This window comes from Canis lupus, chromosome 27 (genome assembly GCF_011100685.1).
Source record: "Canis lupus familiaris isolate Mischka breed German Shepherd chromosome 27, alternate assembly UU_Cfam_GSD_1.0, whole genome shotgun sequence".
Classification (NCBI taxonomy): Eukaryota; Metazoa; Chordata; class Mammalia; order Carnivora; family Canidae; genus Canis; species Canis lupus.
This window is the reverse complement of record NC_049248.1, coordinates 43,970,576-43,990,583: the sequence shown is the minus strand read 5'-3', so window position 1 is coordinate 43,990,583 and position 20,008 is coordinate 43,970,576. Positions and strand designations below refer to the sequence as shown.

The window sequence follows — 20,008 nt, the reverse complement described above, 5'->3', positions numbered from 1 at the left end:
AGCCTTCCACCCACAACAGATCCAGCGAACCATCCTACTCTCTGATCCCCAGCTCTGGCGCCAGGCTCCTGGGGACCCAACGTGTCACTGCACCTTGCTCTGGCCTGGGAGCAGTGGGGGATGCTCTCCAGTCTGGTTTCCTGGTGTCACCATCACCTCTGATGCGTCTCCTGAGCCCACCTCTTGGGACACTTCCCCCAGGGTGGAATGGGAATCCCCCTGTCCTGCCGTCAAGTACCAAGACCCACCCCAACCCACCTCAGCCTCCCACCATTGCCCGTGGCCTCCTGTGACGTCCCTGACCTCCCCAAGCCCCAATTTCCCTCCCCAGCCTTCTGGGACCTAAAGTCAAGACTACAGAAAATGGGACAGTGACACATCACAGTTAGTCCAAAACTGGACCTCCAAGCTCCTAATCTTCAGGTGGGACAGAGAATACATAATGCACATGGGCAGGAGACCCTTCTCCCCCTTTATAACTACCCTCTTAACCGCCCAACGTCAACCAGGCCTCTCTCCACCAGAGCAGCAGGGCACGGTGACGTCAGAAAGAATAGGATGGAATCCCAGCTTACCACAGAGGAGCTGCGTGGTTTGGGGTACTTAATTTTAATCACTCTGCTCCTTACTTTCCTCATCTTTATGTAAAGCAGAAATGACACCATGGTGTTGCCATACAATTAAATGAGATCGTGGGTGTAGAGCTCGCGGTGGTCCCAGGACTCAGTAAACGCCCCATAAATGTTACTATTATTATTACTGGCTTAATTGTGACCTGGAAAAGAAGAAAAAAAAAAAAAAGAAGAAGAAGCCAGTGTGGCGGGGTAAGACAGTCGGCCACAGTAGATGCCTCACGGATAGAACTGATGGAAACGAGGCGGGAAGAGGATTAGAGGATTAGGGGGCATTTCAAGCATCTCCAAAGGGCTGTGACCCGGGTGATGGGGACGAAGCCTGCATCCTGCATCCATCTGAGCAATCCCTGAGGTCAGCAACGGTCCCTGGGAATGTCCTCAGGCCAGGACAGGCTCTGTCTACCTCGAGATAGCCTAGAGATGAGGTGGGGACAAGAGGCAAGAGGCTGATGACACAATAGTGTCAACATAAAGCTGATACCATCTTGGAGGATCCAAAGAGTCTTGGGGGGAGCGTCCCCCTTCCTCTCCCCTCCCCGGGGAGCAAAGCAGCTCCTCTTGAGTCCCCTGCAGGCTCTTTTGGACTAAATGGGCCCCACGGACAAGAGTCAACGTCGGGAGCCCTAGTGACACTAAGCCACAGCCAGCACCCGCCTGACCTGAGGGGCAGGGCCCAGCTGGCTTGGGGAGGCTTCGCCCACTCCAAAATCCTCTCTCCCAGGGAGCTTCTAGGGCACCTAGGAACCCGTGGAGGGTCTGGCACGTTGGCAGAAAAGCAGCCTTGGGGAAATAGAGCATCCCCAAGCGTAGTTAATTTGCCTCTAGTCTTGGGCAACAGGGGCGTATAATTCATGCCTCTCCCTGCCATGAAATGGCATGAAGTCCTAACTCTCCCTTTCCTCGATGCTGAGCCACCCAGCATGCCAAACGCCTGTCTGGCGGGCCGCTTTCGTCACCCCCATAAACAAGGAAAGAGGACACCAGCACTGTCCACTGGCTCCTTCCCTTTGCTCTCTGCTACCCTAATTATCCACCTTGGTACTTAGCAGCTGCCAATATCCCAAGCTTATAAACTTGTTAATGGTGATTTGGGGTTTGACCCTGCCCAGCCCTCCGTCCACCACCAGATAAAAGGGTGGAAGCTGGGCTGGCCTGATAACTGGGCCCTCGAGCTCTCCCCGCCGGCCGCCTCTGTGCCTCTCTGCCTCTGTCCCGCCATGTCGTGCCGCTCCTTCCAGCTGGGCTCCAGGTGCGGCGGTCAGAGCTTCAGCTCGTGCTCGGCGGTGCTGCCCCGGATGGTCGCCCACCATGCAGTGAGCAAGGGGCCGTGCCGGCCCGGGGGCGGGGGGGGCCTCCGAGCCCTGGGCTGCCTGGGCTCCCGGAGCCTGTGCAACGTGGGCTTCGGGAGGCCCCGGGTGGCCTCCAGGTGCGGCCTGCCTAGCTTCGGGTACCGAGTGGGGGCCGTCTCCGGACCCTCGGCCTGCATCGCCCCCGTCACCATCAACGAGAGCCTGCTGGTCCCACTCGAGCTGGAGATCGACCCGGCTGTGCAGAGGGTGAAAAGGGACGAGAAGGAGCAGATCAAGTGCCTGAATAACCGCTTTGCATCCTTCATCAACAAGGTAACAGGGAGGCGCCACGCTCCGGGGCTGTGGGGGCAGAGAGCGCCTCGCGTCTGGTCCAGGGAGGCAGGGAGAGGCAACTGGGAAGCCGCGGTGATTGGCCTCTGCCGCACGGCATGACCACGAACCCTTGAAAGCCGCTTCGGTCGGTCTCAGCACTAGACATTTCTACCTGCTGGTTCTTGTCTTACTCTCTTGTCATCTCTCTCTGAACAACATCTGATGAAATCACCAGGGCTGCCTGAGGTCAGACTATAAGAGGAACTTCCAAAGCAATGATAGAGCCAAAAAGAAAAACCAATGAGGCAGAGGAGGCTCTAACGATAGGGCCGCCTTCTGAGTGCCTGAGCGGGGGCAAGACCCTTGGGTCTGGAGGCAGGGATGGGCCCCCTGACCCCACGCTTGCCTCCGGTGTAGGCCTGGTAGGAGGAGAAGATGGAGCACTCAGAGCTGGGAACACAGGGTCGCTGTCATCCCAAGCCTTGAAAGGCACAGAAGTGACCGAGCAGACTTCAAGCAGGTGCCTTTGCACCTGTCCCGACAACCGGGGAGGCTCTTGGGATCAGGGGCTGAGCCGGTGTTTCTGCTGCCCCCAGCCCCGGGCGGAGGGCAAAGAATCCTGGGTCAGAAGTCAGGCGGCCTGAGCCCTGGCGTTGGCCCCACTCGTGCCGGCTCCCCGAGGCCCTGTGCCAACGCTGTCACTTCTCAGCCTCAGGGCGCTGGCCGCCCGCGGGGAAGGGCCGTGGCAATGGGGGAATCAAACGAGGTCATATACCTAAAAGTGTTCCAGAAAGAAACTTATTTTAGTAAATGAGAACTGTCCCACTTGCAGTTTTATCTTTTTTTTTAATATTTTATTTATTTATGCATGAGAGACACAGAGAGAGGGGCAGAGACACAAGGGAAAGGGAGAAGCAGGCTCCATGCAGGGAGCCCCACGTGGGACTCGATCCCAGGTCCCCAGGATCAGGCCCTGAGCCGAAGGCGGCGCCAAACCGCTGAGCCACCGGGGCTGCCCACAGTTTTACCTTTAAAGCTCATTAGGTTCTGGGCCCTGATCATCAGCAACATCGCAGCACCTCGGGGGCGACTCCGGACGTAGGGCCACATCGCTGGCCCCGCAGATTCCTCTCAAGGATCGGGCGCCGTGCTCCCTCCACCAGCAGCTGATGGTGTGGCCGTGATGGGCTCACTCGGCTTCTCCCAATCTCGGGTTCTAAGCCCACAAAGGGAGAAGCCCGGCTGGCGGGAGCTCTCCCCGTTGTCGTGACAGGGACACATTTTGGACGCAGCCACACAGAGCGCAGCAGAGTCAGGGGAAAGGGCTTGGAGTCCTGGGACAAAGTCTTCGACCTGACCTCCCCTGAGTGTCCCTGGGCTGCGACCAAAGCAAGCCTGAACTCCCAGGCGTAGTGTCACCGGCTGACACCAGTATGAGGACTCACGAAGTGCTTCCCATACCCGATACCACGCAGGAGCCTTAGGAAGCCAAGCGAGGCTCCAAGGGACAGGATGTGTTGGCCAAGGTCGCAAGGCTCGTGGGAGGTCGGCAGGCAGCGCTGGAAGGTGGCCTCTGGGGCCAGTACTTCCTTCCATGACAATGCGCGACCCCTGGGTGGAAAGTGGGGGTCTTAGGAAAGCTCCCCTGGGGCACGGGAGCTGTGGAGACACATCCTCAGGGGCCAGTCTATGCGGACAGCCTCATCTGAAAATTGCAGCTCGCTGGCGGCAGCGTGCCGGGAGCAAGAGCGCGCTGCCCACCCACCCGCCACCTCTTAGAGGCTCCCAGCCGTGGTCCCCAGCTCCCTGCTCTCCGGTGACATCCTGTGCTTGGCTGCAGGTCCGGTTCCTGGAGCAGAAGAACAAGCTGCTGGAGACCAAGTGGAACTTCATGCAGCAGCAGAGATGCTGCCAGAGTAACATAGAGCCCATCTTCGAGGCCTACATCTGCGCCCTTCGGAGGCAGCTGGACTGCGTGGCGGGCGATCGGGCCAGGCTAGAGTCGGAGCTCTGCAGCCTCCAGGACGCACTGGAAAGCTACAAGAAAAAGTGAGTGTGGCCCACTTTCACCCCTCCAAGGCACGTGCAACAGCCTGGGCCTCAGTTTCCCCACCTATGCAACGGGAGGCCTAAAACTTGGTTGATTAGGTGAGGCGTCAGTGCAGCGGGATGACACAGGCACAGCGCCGGGGACACCACCCGTGGGGCAGAGCTCGCGGTAGAAGCTCTGAGGTTGTGTGTTTGTCTGCACCTCCCTTGCCCCACGCTCGCTCAGTCATCCCAACGTGGTACCCGTTCTTGCTCCCGCCTTTTCCAGCAGCCGGGGCTCCGCTCCACCACCCGCCCTGCTGTATCTTCCAACCATCCCCGTCCAGGTGCGGAACTATGTCTCATTCCCCAAACTCGCCCCCCAAACCCTCTTCCGTTCAAGCTTTTGCTCCCGCTGTCCCTTCCCCTGATAAGCCCCTCTCGGCTCCTCTCGGGACGGCACCCAAGCTGCCACCACAGCCCACGTTTCCTCTCACTCCCCAACATCCAGCTTCCAGACCCGGTGTCCACAGCTGGAAGCCATCACCCCTCCTCACCTTCAGGGCTCTACGTCCCCAGTTCTTGTGTTTAAGGTTCAGCTCCCGGCCTGACTCGCAGGAGAAGGTAGCCAGGAAATAGATGTCAACCAAGAGCAGGCTTCTAGGTCCAGTGCCTGCAAGAGGCTTGAGGCCCAGACACACTGCCTCATGGGTCCTAGGAGGGTGTCTCTGGGCCCAGGGTCCCCTGGGAGCACAGGTTGCTGGGGGAAGGTAGAGAGAGACACGTTTCCATTGACAAGAAGCAGGGCAAGTATGCTCAGAGCAATGGTTCCCAGGGGACGTGCATCAGCGGCATGGAGCCACGTGGCAGGCGCTTGAGCTGCAGGTGTCGGTCACATGCCTACTTGGTGCCAGACCCTGTGCTGAGCTGGCTCCTGCCCTCAAGATGTCCCCCGTCGGGCACAGACCTCCACGCACACGATCCAACAGTGATGACGGGAGACAGGACGGAGGCGGAGAAGAAAGCCCAGACATTGAGAGTGCACACGGGGCCCAGGAGAGCTCCCCGGAGGAGGTGCCATTTGCTCGGGGCCATGATGAAATTTCATTCCAGTTGGGCCTTACAAAAGGGGAGTCCAAAGTAGATCCCAGTAAAGGGGAAGGGATGGGAGCAGGTGATAAGAGGGGCCAGAGTGCGCCAGGTGAGACCACTCAAGCGGAGCCCGACAGGAGAGGCACAGGCAAGGCCGGCCCTTGCGGCAGGGGCGATGCCCTTCTCGGCGGGAGATGTGGTTTGCAGCTCACAAGGAGGACTTTGGGCTGGGAAGTGGCGGTGGGGGTAGAGGGATGAGACGAAGCGCCGTTTTGCCGGTCACGGCCAGCACTGGTGGCGTCCGCGTGCCGGACAGACACTAACCCGTGGCCCGTGTTGGCTCGCGGCAGCTCCGTGAGGCCGGACCGGGGTTATTCTCGTTCTGTACATGATGAAGCTGAGGCTCCCACAGGTCCCCGACCCGAGTCCCTTACCCAGAGTCACGTGGCTAGCACCTGACCAAGCTGGGATTCGCACCCGGACAGAAGGCTCCGGCTGCCGGGCCCACGCTGAGGCCGGAATAAGGAAGGACGGGCGTCGGGAAGCTCAGTGAGGCGTTTAATGGCTCCACATCCCTCGGCAGACTGAGTCATCCTGGCCACAGGGAACCCCTGGCCCTGGTTCCGCTGCCCAGGGCGACAGTGAGTGGGCGAGGAGCTCCCTCGGAGCCTGGAGGAGGTGGTCGGGCTGTCTCCACGGCTCGGTAAAGTGGGTAATTGCTACCTCTGCAAGTGAGCTGCAAGTGGAGGCCCGGCTCAGACCTCTCCTGGCGGGGAAGGACCGGGCGGGCTGGGACTCCAGGGTCTGCAGCCTGATCTGAGAACCACCCCGAGGAGAGACAGAGGTGCCAGCTGCAGGCAGCCAACTCCTCAACACCTTCCCAGAGCAAACAGCTGGATGAGATGGGCTTCCTGGGCAGCAAGGTGGAATGAAGGGGGCCTTAAGAAGGACTTCCCTGAAGATGACTAATCACAGGAACAGGCTACTGGGCGGCGGGGAGGGAGATAAGCACGCAAGGTGGCTACGGAGAGGCCATGGCGACAGTGCTCTGTCCTGAGCGGCTGGAGGGCCTGGAGGTGTCCAGTGACGACGGGGTCCTTAGGGCGCTAAGGCAGTGAGAGGCAGGATTCCCCTCCTCCCTCCCCCACCGGCCCTCCCTCAGGCTGGATACCAAGGCTGCTTCCAAACCCCAAGCCAGACTAGGATATTTCTTCCCGCCCATCCACCAGGTATGAAGAGGAGCTCTCCCTGCGGCCCTGCGCCGAGAATGAGTTTGTCGCCTTGAAGAAGGTGAGGGGGTCGGTCCCAGGGAGACAGAAGCCCCCCCAGCCGGCCCAGGTGGCCTCGCCACACTCAGCCCCTGACAGGGTCCACACGTGTCCGCAGCCCACCCCCCACCCCCCGACGGGGCCTCTCACCCCTCGGGGCCTAGGGCCAACCCCACTGACGCTGGGAAAGAGGAAAGCCAGCTTTCCCCCACTTCTTGCAGAAAGGCAGTGATTGACCCGCCTCCACTCCCGGCTCACGTGGTCCCGACCCGTTAGGGTCGTACGTACACCTGCCCTAGCGGTTGGAGATACAGCCCAGGCCAAATCAAAAATCAAACAGAAACTGGCTCGGACCACAAAAGAGGAAAACGATAGCACCGAGGTGCTCTATGGCCCGTGCTTCACAAAGCGGACTCAGAGAAGCCGCAGTCAAGGCCCCTTCAAAACCAGCTCCATCAGAGCCTTCCCCATCAGGGTGCCAGGTTCAGGCACGGGGTCCTGGGCTGGGACCCCTCCCTCCATCCTTGGCTTTGTCGCCTTTCCACTTCCACGCAGGCCTGCACGTGGTCTCACACCCGCCACCGGCCTGCCTGGGAGGTGGCCCAGTGGGAAGAGGGGGTGGCCGTCTCGTGGTCCCCTGGCCCCAGGTTATGGTTGTCTCTGCTTGGCTGCAGGAGGTGGACACGGCCTTCCTGATAAAGGCTGACCTGGAGACCAACGCTGAGGCTCTGGTCCAGGAGATTGACTTCCTGAAAGGCCTGTACGAAGAGGTACCTGCAGCCCCACCGCCCACAGATGCTCAGTCAGGGGCCGGCTGGGTGGGCACGGTGGGGAGGGAGCGCTCCTGCCAGCGGGTGCTGTCCAGGGCAGGCGGCCCCAAAGGTGAGCCCCGGAAGAAATCGGCTCAAACAGCTGGTTCTCAGGCGGGGAGGCTCCCAGGAGTCACAGGGGCCAAGCCTCGGCTCTTGGGTCTGCATAACTAGAGGGGGGACGAGGAGTAGGTTGGTGACGGGAGGCTCGAGACAGCTACGCAAGGTGCCGTGCAAATCTGCTCTGGGAAGGCGAGAGCTGTCCCCTCCCGTCTCCATCCTCAAAATACTCCCGCCTTCCCACCTGCCGCCCCCCCATCACCCCAGGAGATGTGCCTGCTCCAGTCTCAGATCTCCGAGACCTCCGTCATTGTGAAGATGGACAACAGCCGGGAGCTGGACGTGGATGGCATCATCGCCGAGATCAAGGCCCAGTATGACGACATCGCCAGCCGCAGCAAAGCCGAAGCTGAGGCCTGGTACCAGAGCCGGGTGAGGCCCGGGCAGGACGGGGTGGGGACCCCAGCCTCCTATCCCCCAGGGAGCGAGTGAGAGGGTGACGAGGGCTGCATTGCACCACAGCCATAGGGAACCCCAACAGCCCAGGCCTGTCATCAGGGCGCCGGGGAGTCCCAGCGCTCTCCACGCACAGACGCCCTGGAGGCCTTCCTCTAAGCAGCACTCAGGAGGCACTAATTGGCAATGGCTGCAAAGAGGGCCCTGGGTTTCAGGGCGTCGGGGAGGCTGTGGCGCAACGGTCGCTAATGGCAGGGCACGAGCGGTCGTTAAGGCGGCCCCAGACTTAGGGAATCAGGTGCTTGCTGGGAGGGAGCTTGATACCCCCGAGGGCAACTTGATTTCACGACTAGTATCACCTCCGTGTCTCCCGCCCTGTCTGTGAAAGGCACCACGCATTCATTCGCTCCGTCATTTATTCATCCAACAACCGTTTGTCGAGCATCCGTCATATGCCACGCACCGTCCTAGGGCCTGGATCCCAGCAGGTTACAGAACGGACGGCAAACCCTGCCTTCGGGTCACTTTCCTTTTAGAGGCAGGGGCAGCAGGGGAGGGCCCGGCGATAAACGGGGTGACTCAGTACCGTGGATGTGTGTGAGGCGGTGGCGTGTGCTTTGAAGAAAACCAATCAGCGTGAAGTGAAGGGAGTGGTTCGGGAATGAGGTTTTAAATAGGGCGGCCAGGGAAGGACGGCCTTACTGGGGTGGCATGGATGGACCATGAGGATACTGAGAGTCACACCGTCCCTGCCCGCAAAGAGGCCACGGAAATAGACTGCCCACAGATGACACAGGGGTTTTCTGTTGCCGTCAGGGACACGGCTCCTTCCAGCTTTCTGCTCTGCCGTCCTTAACGTTGCCATAGTCCCCACGGTCGCCTCATGTCCCAATGAGGCTGCCATATTGCTAATCTCGCATGCTCGTTCCAGGTAGGAAGAAGAACACGGGGCAAAAGACACAGGCCAGCTGGGTTCTCCCCCACTCGAAACAGCTTTCCTGGAAGCCTTACCCACAGACCTCATTAATGCAAAAGCCAGGCCTCCCTTCTGAGGCTCGCTGCCACCCCAAACAGAAACAGAGCTCTTTGGAAGAAGAGGAGGGTGCACATTGGTTGGGCAGCTGTAGGCTTTGTCGCAGCAGCCGAATAACAAAAGAGCCCAAGGGAGTGATTTGTGCTTAATCACTTATTTTGCCTTCTCTGTGCAAAGGGCTCCCATCCATCATGGGCAGAAAACCTAAAGTCGGCTAATTTCTCGCATCTATAGGTGTGATTGATAAAACATGATTCAGAGATTGATTTTGGAGCTGCAATGGTTTATTTATTTATTTGATTTTATTTTATTTTTATTTTATTTATTTATTTTATTTATTTATCTATTTATTTATTTATTTATTTATTTATTTATTTTTTGCTGCAATGGTTTAAAAAAAAAGTTAAGCCAGAGTAGGAAGTAACGTTGCATTCTGTTTTCAATGGTTTTGGAGGAGAATATCCGAAGGTTCTCACCCTGGTGAGGCCGATGCGGTTTGTCCTCACTCCCGGATCCGTTAGGCCTCGCAGGCCGAGCGCAGAAACCCCTCCTAGGATCCAAGAGGGAAGTCTAAAGGGGAAGGAGCGCTCAGGAGACCCTGGGGCTCTGGGCGAGGGGGACGAAGAAGAGCCGCAGAACAGCTAAACAGAGAGAAGGAGAGCTAGGAGCGGCGTTTAGTAAGTTTGAAAGTTCGGAGCTGGGGAAGGAAATAAGCAGCCGCCCAGGAAAGGACCCCCAAACTGACCAGAAATGCAAAGGGGCCGGGGAGCAGCCCAAGCGTGAGAATCCCGAGAGCCTGGGCGAGGCAGCCACGGGAGGAGAGACTCCCGACTGTGAGAAGGGGCGCTGCACTGCGGGGGCGGGGTCGGGTGCGGGTGCGGGGCCGGGCTCTGACCGCCGGCTCCCGGGGTCCCTGCAGTATGAGGAGCTGCGGCTGACAGCCGGGAACCACTGTGACAACCTCCGCAACCGCAAGAACGAGATCCTGGAGATGAACAAGCTGATCCAGCGGCTTCAGCAAGAGATTGAGGCCGTGAAAGCCCAGGTGAGGCCAGGAAGCCTGGTGGGAGGCCCCACCGCGCTGTCCCGGGGCGGCTCCGTTCTCCCTGGGAGCGCTGGGAGGAGGGGATGGACGTCTGGCCCTCACTCCGGGGGGCGCAGGCCGTCGGTACAGAAGCTGGCCCACCGCAGGCAGGAGCGGCCTTGGGAGACAGCGAGGTCCCGACGGACCCTAAGCAACCTTTGGTCACAGGGGAAATAGCAAGGATGCTCCCCTAGGTGCGGGCACAGAAAAGGTGGTCGCCACGGCCCCTTCTAACCCAAAGACTCCAGTCCTGTGATCCTGAAAAATTCCAGGTGACTCCCAGGTGTCCATAAACACAGACCCACTCTGTTCTCCTAGGCTGGTGAAACCCAGCCAGACACTTGAAGTCTTAGCCCCAAGATCTCCTTGAAGTGTCACAGGTAGAGCTGGACCCACGTCCCTGGAGAAACCAGATGTCACGGCCCCAGGACGAGATGCACAGCAGCTTTGAAGCTGGCATGTCACCACGACTGAGAAGGAAATCCCCTTCCTCCTCCTATGTGTTCCCTTTACTGTCGACTCACTCCCACACTCACAAATCTGCCCACGCGGCCGGTTATGCCACCCAGCGGGTGTCCTACGCCTCAACTCAGCTCCGACACTATCTAACCGGAGAGAGGGTCAGATCCCACAGGGTCAGGGTCCCACACGACCGCCCCCACTTCAGATGCCCATGGCAGGTCCAGGTTGTCACCCGTGCTTCTGACCCATCAGAGGTTCCCGCGACCCCCTCTTCCAGTCGATTAATTTGCTGGAGTGGCTCACGGAACTCAGGGAAACAGTTCAGCCACTATTTAGCCATTTGTTATAAAAGGATATGATCAAGAATCCGGGTGGACGTCCGGATGGAAGAGAGGCATAGGGCGGGCTAGACGGGAAGGACACGGAACCTCGATGCCCCTCTCTGGGCACATGACCGTCCCAGCACCCCCACTTGTTCACCAACCTGGAAGCTCTGTGAATCCCATACTTTGGGGAATTTTGTAGAGGCCTCCTCTCTTGGGCATGACCAGTTATTAAGTCCATCTCCAGCTCCTTCCCTCTCTCTGGTCATGGGGCTGGGGGGCTGAAAATTCCAAGCTTCTGGGCATGGCTTGGTTGTTCTGGTGACCAGCCGCCCCCCAGGAGCCATGCGGGACTCACCCAGACTCACCTCATTGGAACAAAAGACACTGCTATCATCCACGAATCCCAAGGGATTTGAGAACTTTGTGTCAGAACCCAAGGTCCGAGACCAAATATCAAAACAAAAGATGCTCCTAATGCTCTTACCACTTGGGAGATTTGCAAGACTTTTAGGGTTCTGTGCCAGGAACTGGAGGCAGAGACCTATATATATATATATTTTTTTTAATTATCTCCTAATGACCATGTTCTCCCCGTTTTTCTGAGAGTCAGCGTTGGGCTCCAGGGAGCCCCCAGTAATGCCCTTCTGTGCCCTCGCCCCCAGCGCTGCAAGCTGGAGGCCGCCGTGACTCAGGCAGAGCAGCAGGGCGAGGCGGCCCTCGGCGACGCCAAGTGCAAGCTGGCGGGGCTGGAGGCCGCCCTGCAGAAGGCCAAGCAGGACATGGCCTGCCTGCTCAAGGAGTACCAGGAGGTGATGAACTCCAAGCTGGGCCTGGACATCGAGATCGCCACCTACAGGCGGCTGCTGGAGGGCGAGGAGCACAGGTGAGGCCCGGCTGCCCATCACGGCCAGGTCCTCCCGCCCTCTGCTTCCTGGGGCTCCGCTTGCCCACCCCACGGTCAGGGGGAAGCCCCAAAGGGCACAGAATCCCCAGCGCCACCCCTTCACGCAGTGCAGGGCCGCAGCGGGGGCAGGAGGATGGGTGCCCCCCCCCCCTTCATCAGCCTTGCTCTCTCTGACGCGGTCTCCTTGTGTCTTCTTCCCCTCACTCCAGGCTGTGCGAGGGCATCGGGCCCGTGAATATCTGTGAGTAGATGAGCATTCCTGCGGGGGCTCTGGGGTCGTGGGGGCCGATCAACCCAACAAGGACAGGCCACACTGCCCCCTGCCCAGGCTGCGGGCAAGCCCCCCCCTCCCAAGGAGGAGCTCTATCTGCCGGGAGCTCCTGGCCAGACGGAGAGGCTGTACTTCACTTTGGGGGGCAGAATCAGGAGCAGATATGCAGCAGGGCCTCAGTGCTTTGGGGTCTAGAAGCTGCTGGGAACCATCGTGACGAGGGGATGCCTCTCTGGAGAAAGCAGTTGGGAAGCAGGCTCAGACAAGTAGAAACAAGCGTGAAGCGGAAGCCGAGGCTTTGGGAGGAAGAGGACAGCTTCTAAGCACTTTTTGTGGCTAGAGTAGAAAGTCGGTGGCTGGCGTGGGGGTGTCCGTTGGCGAGTGGCAGCAGGCGGGGGGATGGCCTGGCTGAGACACCTCAGGGCAATGCCCTTAGAGCCACAGGCCGCAGGACCCTAAGCAGCCCTCCCTGTTCCCACAGCTGTGAGCAGCTCCAAAGGCGCAGGTCCTCTACGAGCCATGCACGGTCAGCACACCCGTCCTGAGGACCGAATACTGCCCAGGGGCCCCTGGGGTCCTCAAGAGCAGCGGGGGCTGCAGCGTAGTGGGCTCCGGCGAAGTCTACATCCCCTGCGAGCCCCAAGGGGTACTGGGCTGCGTGAGCGGCAGGAGCCCCAGCACGAAGGTGGGCGCTGGGGGCAGCGCCTCCCCCCACAAGTGTTAGCACGGCCCCAGAGGCTGGAAGCCCAAGGACAGGCTTCCAGCCCGCAGCCTGGATGCCGTCCCCCAACCAGAGCTGAAGACAAGGATGTTTCCAAACCCCGCCTTCCTGTACCGACCGCAGGTTTCTCTGGGGTTTTCTGAGAGGCGCCCCTCGGGCATCTTCAGGAGTCACCTTTCACTTAGCTGTGCGCCACCCCGAGCCAGCCCCTGGGGGTGAAGGCATCAAAGCTCCGCTTTGTGGACCGTCCCCTGCAAGTTTCCCCACAGAGCCAGTCTCCCGGCCCCACACCCCTGCAGGCTCCCCGCCCCCTTACACTCTCATGCCCCCGAGAAAAGCGAACTCCTTTTAGCACCCAGCTAACACACGCGCCGCGGCGATCACCCGAATCCCACTCTGAGTTCCGGAGCCAGGTGCCCGCGTTTCAGGATCGCTCTAGACCTGTTAACGGCCCTCTCGGGTGGCACATGGAATCAAGAGGCGGTCTTTGGGCACTAGATTTCCCTGCTCAGGGCTGCGGAACTCACACTATGAAAATACATCTTTTTCCTGAGTCCCGTTGGCAGCTGACGGCCGGGAAATGCCAAAACAAAGGCAAGGGGATGTGGGGAACTTACTGGACGGAGAGACGGTCGAGAGCTGACACCCTTGGCCCAGCGGAATCAAGCCCCCGCCCCACCCTCTGTACATAGCCCGCCCCGGCCCCAGGCCAACCCCCCACCTCCTGCTCTGTCTCCTTTTAGAACCTCTTGCTTTTGGGCTGATGTGAACGGGTTTTCCTGGCTACAGTGATATGGGGCTGCCCAGAAACTGGGAGGCTTTGGCTCAGGGACTGCACAGAAGGAGGTGTCGCCCTGACCCCGTCTCCCCAGAGGCCCCTAGCGTTGCATCCTGCCACCCACCCAGGGAGCCACCATCTCTGCCATGAGCCTCTGGGCTTCTCTGTTCCCAATAAACTGACTGTTCACAGACTGCAGGCATCAGGATTATTTCTTGCACCCCCACCTGCTCTGTGGGGTGCAAGGAGGCTGAAGGGGAACCAATGAGCAGCTTTGGGACCTGGGAGCTGGGATGGGGGGGCTTGGGAGTGGAAATGAAGGTTATCATACAGATGGAAAAGCTACATATGGATGATTGGTAAGCAGCCTGTGGAATAAATGCGGATCCATACGATTTGCATTTAAAATCCACATATCACACCCCAATAGATTGCAAGACACTTGCCATGTTAAAAACCATGGCCTTGTGCATATAGGCCTCCTCACCTCATGGTCCCCTGCACAGGCCCCAGAGAAAGCCTGTTGCGGGGAGGGGGCTATCATGTCTATATTTAGCAGCCGCCAAGCCCTGGGTTCTGCTTCCCCATCCTGGACCAGTCTCCGGGCAGGTCAGGGACAGGCCTGGGGAAAGCTGTGCAGATGGGTAGAAGCCCAGCCAAAAAGGAGGACCCTCAGACCCCTCTCCCTCTTTGGGAACCCCAAGACTTGGAGATGAGAGTTGGTAGGAGCATTTCTATCTACCCTCTGTGGGGTCCCCACATCCTTCCTGTGGCCTCACTGATCCCCTGTAACCAGCTGCCCACTGCAACCTCCCCATGGGGGCTCCCCTCTCCTGAGTGTCAGGGTGCAGCTCCCCTTCCCCCACGGCCCCATCCAGAGCATCTATTCTGTGCCAACCCCTGCATGAGAAGCGGGTGATACAGAGGTGACTCAGACCCTCTCTTAACCCTGGAGGGACTCTTGGCCTCAGAGAGGAGTCATAGATAATGAGAGGCAGAGAGTATGGGAGCAACAAGAAGAGGCAACTAATGATTATGCCCGGAAAGGGGGTCAGAGAGAGGTTCACAGAGAAGATTTGTAAGGAGGAGAGAGTCTGGGTGGAAGTCTGGAGCAGCATATTCAAAAGAACCCATTCATTTACTTTTTTATTCATTCGATATATATTTATCAAGTACCTGCTATGGGTCAGGCCACCCCGCAGCTGGTGACACAGTGATGAACAAGACAGCTCCAGTCAGGGTTGACTTGCTCAACAGGTAGTATAGACGCAGTAGCTAGAGCCCACGGTTGGGACTGTCAAATGGTGCAACCACCTTGGAAAGCAGCCTGGCGTTTCCTCTAAACACAGAGCGGCCGTAGGACCCGGCACTTCCCTCGTGGGCATGTACACCCAGAAGAAATGAAAGCACATGTCCACACAAACTCCTGTATGTGAGTGCTCGTAGCAGCATTATTCACAAGAGCCAGAGGGTGGGGACAGCCCAAGTGTCCATCAACGGATGAATGGATAATCAAAACGTAGTCTGTCCACACAATGGAATACTTTCCGGTGGTGAAAGGGAACGAAGCACTCACACGTGCTACCACAGGGACGATCCTTGAAAACATCACGCACGGCGAGTAAAGAAGCCAGACATGAAGATCGCTGTTCGACGAGTCCTTTCCTATGCAAGTCCAGAAGAGAGGAATCCATAGAGGCAGAAAGCAAATCAGCGGTTGCTTAGGGCTGGAGGGAGGAGAAGATGGGGTGGGGGGTGATGGCTGAAAGGTTCCCTTTGGAAGTGGTGAAAACGTTCTAAGTTGGACTATGGTGATGGTTGCATGTGCCTGAGCATATACCAAAACCACCCGACTGTGCATTTTTTTTAAAGATTTATTTATTTATTTATTTATTTATTTATTTATTTATTTATTTATTCATAGAGACACACAGAGAGAGAGAGGCAGAGACACAGGCAGAGGGAGAAGCAGGCTCCATGCACCGGGAGCCCGATGTGGGACTTGATCCTGGGACCCCAGGATCACGCCCTGGGCTGAAGGCGGCGCTAAACCGCTGAGCCACCCGGGCTGCCCCCGACTGTGCATTTTAAATCAGCAAATGATAGGGACACCCGGGTGGCTCAGTCAGTTAAGCGTCTGACTCTAGGTTTCGGCTCAGGCCATGATGTCAGGGTCCTGGATGGAGCCCTGCGTCTGGCTGTGCCCTCAGCAGGGAGTCTGGGTGAGATTCCCTCCCCGCCCCCTGTCCCTCTTGCTCCGCTCACGCCTGCATTCTCTCTCTCTCTAAAATAAATAAATAAGATCTTCAAAACATAACAATAAAAACAATAAATGAGCTAACTATATGGCCTGTGGATTGTATCTCAACCCAGCTGTTTGTTTGTGGATTTCCTAAGTGGGGCCCCCGCGATGCAAGCCGCACAGGGTTTACAGCCCAGCCGGGCATGCAGACCTGGGACGGGAATTAAAGATGTGAGGATGGCTGTGAAGGGGGACGTGACTGGGGGTCCTACCTGGTCCTGGGCTTTGGGAAGGTCCCCAGGAGGAGGGGCAGGCAAGCTGGACCCTGAAGGGCAGCGGGACTCCAGGGAAGGAAGCCTGGTGGTGGCGGTGGCAGGGGCGGGGCAGGTGCTGCTTCCAGGCTCAGGGACCAGCGACGGGGAGCCCGAGCACACTGTGACCACGCCGGTGAGAGTCTGGAGTCCAGGCCCACACAACCATGCAGAGGGGAGGAGGGGGACAGGAGAGCAGGGCCTCCCCGCCTCAGTCCCCACTTGCAGCCCTGTCACTCTGGACCTGGCCCCAGAGCCAGCGGAGCTCCTTGATGACAAACATGTGAAGCCCTGAAAACTGCAAGGATGCTCTGGCCCGGAGTCTGCACGGTCCTTCCACCTCCAGCCCACAGGCCGAGGCCCAGGAAACACGCCACCAGGTAAAGGTGGAGAGGGAGGGGGGGGCTGCCCCCCTCACTGTGAGGTGGGCTTGGCCTGGTGGCCCCTCCAGACCATATGCTGGGGGGTCCCCTTCAGTGCTATGCAGCAGCACCCCAATCTCCTTTCCTCCGCACTGAGGAGCTGACTCGAGGCAGACAGGACAAAAGTGCCTCCTAGTGGTGGCAAGCGGCTCCTGAGCACAGGAGGAGCCAGGAGCCAGGGCCAGCCCGGTGCAGGTGGGTGCAGGTGCGAGGGTACGGAGAGGATGGGGGTCTGCACGAGGTCAGAGCTTCACTGCACTCCACTGGGCCTCAGGAATCCAAACCCTGCCCCCCCCAAGCACCCATGTGAGGACAGGATGGGAACAGCATCCCGGGGAGGATGGAAGCACCCAGAATGGAGCTCCTTGTCTCTGGGCCTGCCTCCCCAGAACATCTCCCATGTCCTCACCCGGGGCCTCTCTCCCCCCTACGAGGCCCTTCCCGGCCCCACTGCCTCCTCCCTCAGGTGCCCGCTGCCTCTGCCCTCCAGAGGCCCTTGTCTTGCCAGGACCCCTTCGTCATCCCAGTCCCCTGGGTGGCCCAGGTGCACCCACCACTGCCGCTCTCCAGCCAGGGCTTCGACTGGGAGGAGCGGCTTCAGAAGCAGCCCCGTGAACGGAGCTGAGAGAACAGGGCCTCTGTGTCGGGGAGGGAAGACAGCTGGGTGCCAGCACGTGACCGCCACGCCAGGCCCAGCCACCCCTAGCTCAGACCCCCGTGGAAGCGGCCTGAGCCGCACACCTTCCAGGAGCATCGTTTTGGCTCTGGACAGGCGACAGCTGCGTGGGCAACGCGAGGAGTCTGGATCACACCTGCAAGAGATCATCCTGCCTGGAAGAGTGGGGGCCCCGAACAAGGGGGGGGCTCTCTGGCTCCCGCGGGGGTGTTTAGCTTCCATCACAGTGTCATTAGTCTGAGAGGGCAGAGGGGGGAGGGCGTAGGCAGGGTGGGCTCGGCGTCTCCCCACCGCCCCCCCTTCTGCTGGGGGACCCCGAGCTTCCCTTGCCACAGCGGCAGGTCCCGGCGCGAACACCGCCCGGTGCCGTCTCTCCCCAGCACACATTGTCTCCAGGCAAAACGGAAACACTGAAGAGGGCGGCTTTTAGCAAAGCCTCCCAGCACCTGGGATCCCCGGCCTCGCTCCTCCCCTCCCGCGCCCACACCTGCGCCCACACCCGCGCCCGCGCCCGGGCATCTCAGCCCCACGCAGCACAGCGGGAGATCTCCAGCCCCCAGACCCGCGGGCAGGAAGGAGGAACCGCCAGGGCCGCAGAGGCTCCAGCCAGCCCGGGGCCCCGGGGCACCCCCCCGCCCCGCCCGCGTGCCACCCCGAGCAAAGGGCTGAGGGTTGTGTTACGCATCACCTGGTGAAATGATGCCTCAGAACCGTAACTGCTGACGCGGCTCCTCAGCCCAGGACAGGCCCCACCGGCCCTGCCGGCTGGGGCCCCGGGAAGCCCAGCTCGGGACAGCCCCAGACCGGCGGGCGGTGGAAGCACCGCCGTGGGCAGGAACAGGGCCAGGGTGCCCGCCTGGCAGGGAGGGGAGGCCCGGGCAAGCGAGGGGAGGAGCAGAGAGGCCGCTGGGCGGAAATAGCTGCGGGTAGCCAGCCGCCTGCCATGGCCCAGGCACCTCCACGTTCATCCCTACAATACTGTGAAGGAGAAGGAGGTGTCAGTCCACCTTACAGATGGAGAAACTGAGGCTGAGGCAGGTTAAGGGACGTCCCCAGGTCACCGCTACGCCACGGAGGGTGCGTGCTCGCTGCCCCACACCGTTCCAAATGGCCGGCACACAGTGACACTAAAAAGCAGACTGACTTTCAGCCCCTCGTATTCTCATTTCTAAGGTCTCTACACGTAAGCAGAGTCCGGAGCAGAGTCCTGTCCCCACTCGGTCCTCGGTGCACCGCCGGCCAAGGTCACTCCGCTGGCAGGTGGCAAAACGGGACTGAACCCGGGTCCATCTGACTCCGAGGGCTGTGTCACGTCTCTGTCGTTGGCCTGGCACCCTCGCTGGTGTCCTCGATGCTTCTCCTCCCCCTTCTTCTGCCTCCCCAGGGGATCCACCAGTCGCCCTCCCAATCTCCTGGATCCCCTGGCCTGGCCCTTTCCTCCAAGCAGCCCAGACTCAGAGCTCAAGAGGCCAGAGCCAGAGGGCGAACTGTGCTGGCTCCCGAGTGAGCACAGGAGTTTCTGCACGAGCGGTGTCCTCAGGGCCGTGCCCACCCACCTTAGAGGCTGGAGTCTCCTCTTCGTGATGTATCTCCAAAACCAGATGCTGGAATTTCTCTTCTTTTTACTTTCTGCTCCTTTCTCCCCCTTTTCTTCCCACCCTGACTCTTTGAGGGGCATTCCTGCATTCTACAGAGCGGGAGCGTTCCCTCCACGTGCCCCACTCTCCTGAGCACCGGGGATGCAGAACCAATCACACCAAGTGCCTGCATCCTGGAGCTTCTGTCCCAGCCAGGGAACAGTAGAGACACAAGCAAATCGATGCAGGAGGGTACCTCTGATGGTGACAACTACTAGGGGAAGGGGGGGGTAGGGAGGACGTGGGGAAGGGAGCTTGAAGTAGGAGGTGTCATATGAGCAAAGAGCTGGAAGTTGAGGGACCTGGTCATGCAGCTATTTGAGGAAAAGGAGCTTCCAGCAGAGAAAAGAGCAAGCGGGGAGTGTCCGAGGCAGGAGTTTTCCCGCCTGTTTGATGGACAACCAGAAGTCAGGGCGGCGGGAGCCCGTTAGGGTGGACAGAGGGTGACAAAGTCCGTGAAAGCAGGAGAGCGGACTGTGGAGGGTCCTGTACACCATTTACCCTGAGTGGGAGGGGAAACCAGAAGGGCCTAGAGATGACACGATCTAACACTTTGCTAAAGGATCACTCTGCGCTGTTTAAGAAAAGGATGAAGGGTGGGATCCCTGGGTGGCACAGCGGTTTGGCGTCTGCCTTTGGCCCGGGGCGCGATCCTGGAGGCCTGGGATCGAATCCCACATCGGGCTCCCGGTGCATGGAGCCTGCTTCTCCCTCTGCCTGTGTCTCTGCCTCTCTGTCTCTCTCTGTGTAACTATCATGAATAAATAAATAAATAAAATCTTTAAAAAAAAAAGAAAGAAAAGGATGAAGGGGGAAAGGGAGACTAGCTTGAGGAGCTTGAGGACACATCAATGGACCCAGTGAGAAGTGATTGGCTGGGGCAACAGCGCAGCAGTGGGGTGGTGAGAGGGAGAAGGAACCCACAAATGTTCCGAAGGGAGGATCACCCAACGGATTGAATGTGGGACATGAGAAAAAACACAGAGGACCCAAGGATGACTGCCAGATTTTTGGCCCGAGCCACCCTAGGGATGGATGGTGAGCCTGGCAAGTGGAATGTATGTAGCAGGAACAATTGGGAAAACAGTTTGGGATGCATTAAGGCTGAGATGCCTACTTGGCACCCAAATAAAGATGTTCACTAAAATTTATGTGCGGAGAACAGAAGGGA

General features: G+C 59.1%; 1 protein-coding gene across 1 annotated transcript; it reads left to right on the top strand.

The window, feature by feature from the left end:
• Positions 1–1,852: 1,852 nt before the first annotated feature.
• KRT82 (keratin 82) lies at positions 1,853–12,918 on the top strand. The gene is given in 10 exon segments (XM_038576170.1): positions 1,853–2,257; positions 4,098–4,306; positions 6,607–6,667; positions 7,320–7,415; positions 7,782–7,946; positions 9,923–10,048; positions 11,538–11,758; positions 11,989–12,020; positions 12,532–12,554; positions 12,556–12,918. Coding segments are annotated over 10 exon segments (1,557 nt in total). The 3' UTR covers positions 12,775–12,918.
• The last annotated feature ends 7,090 nt before the right edge of the window (positions 12,919–20,008 follow it).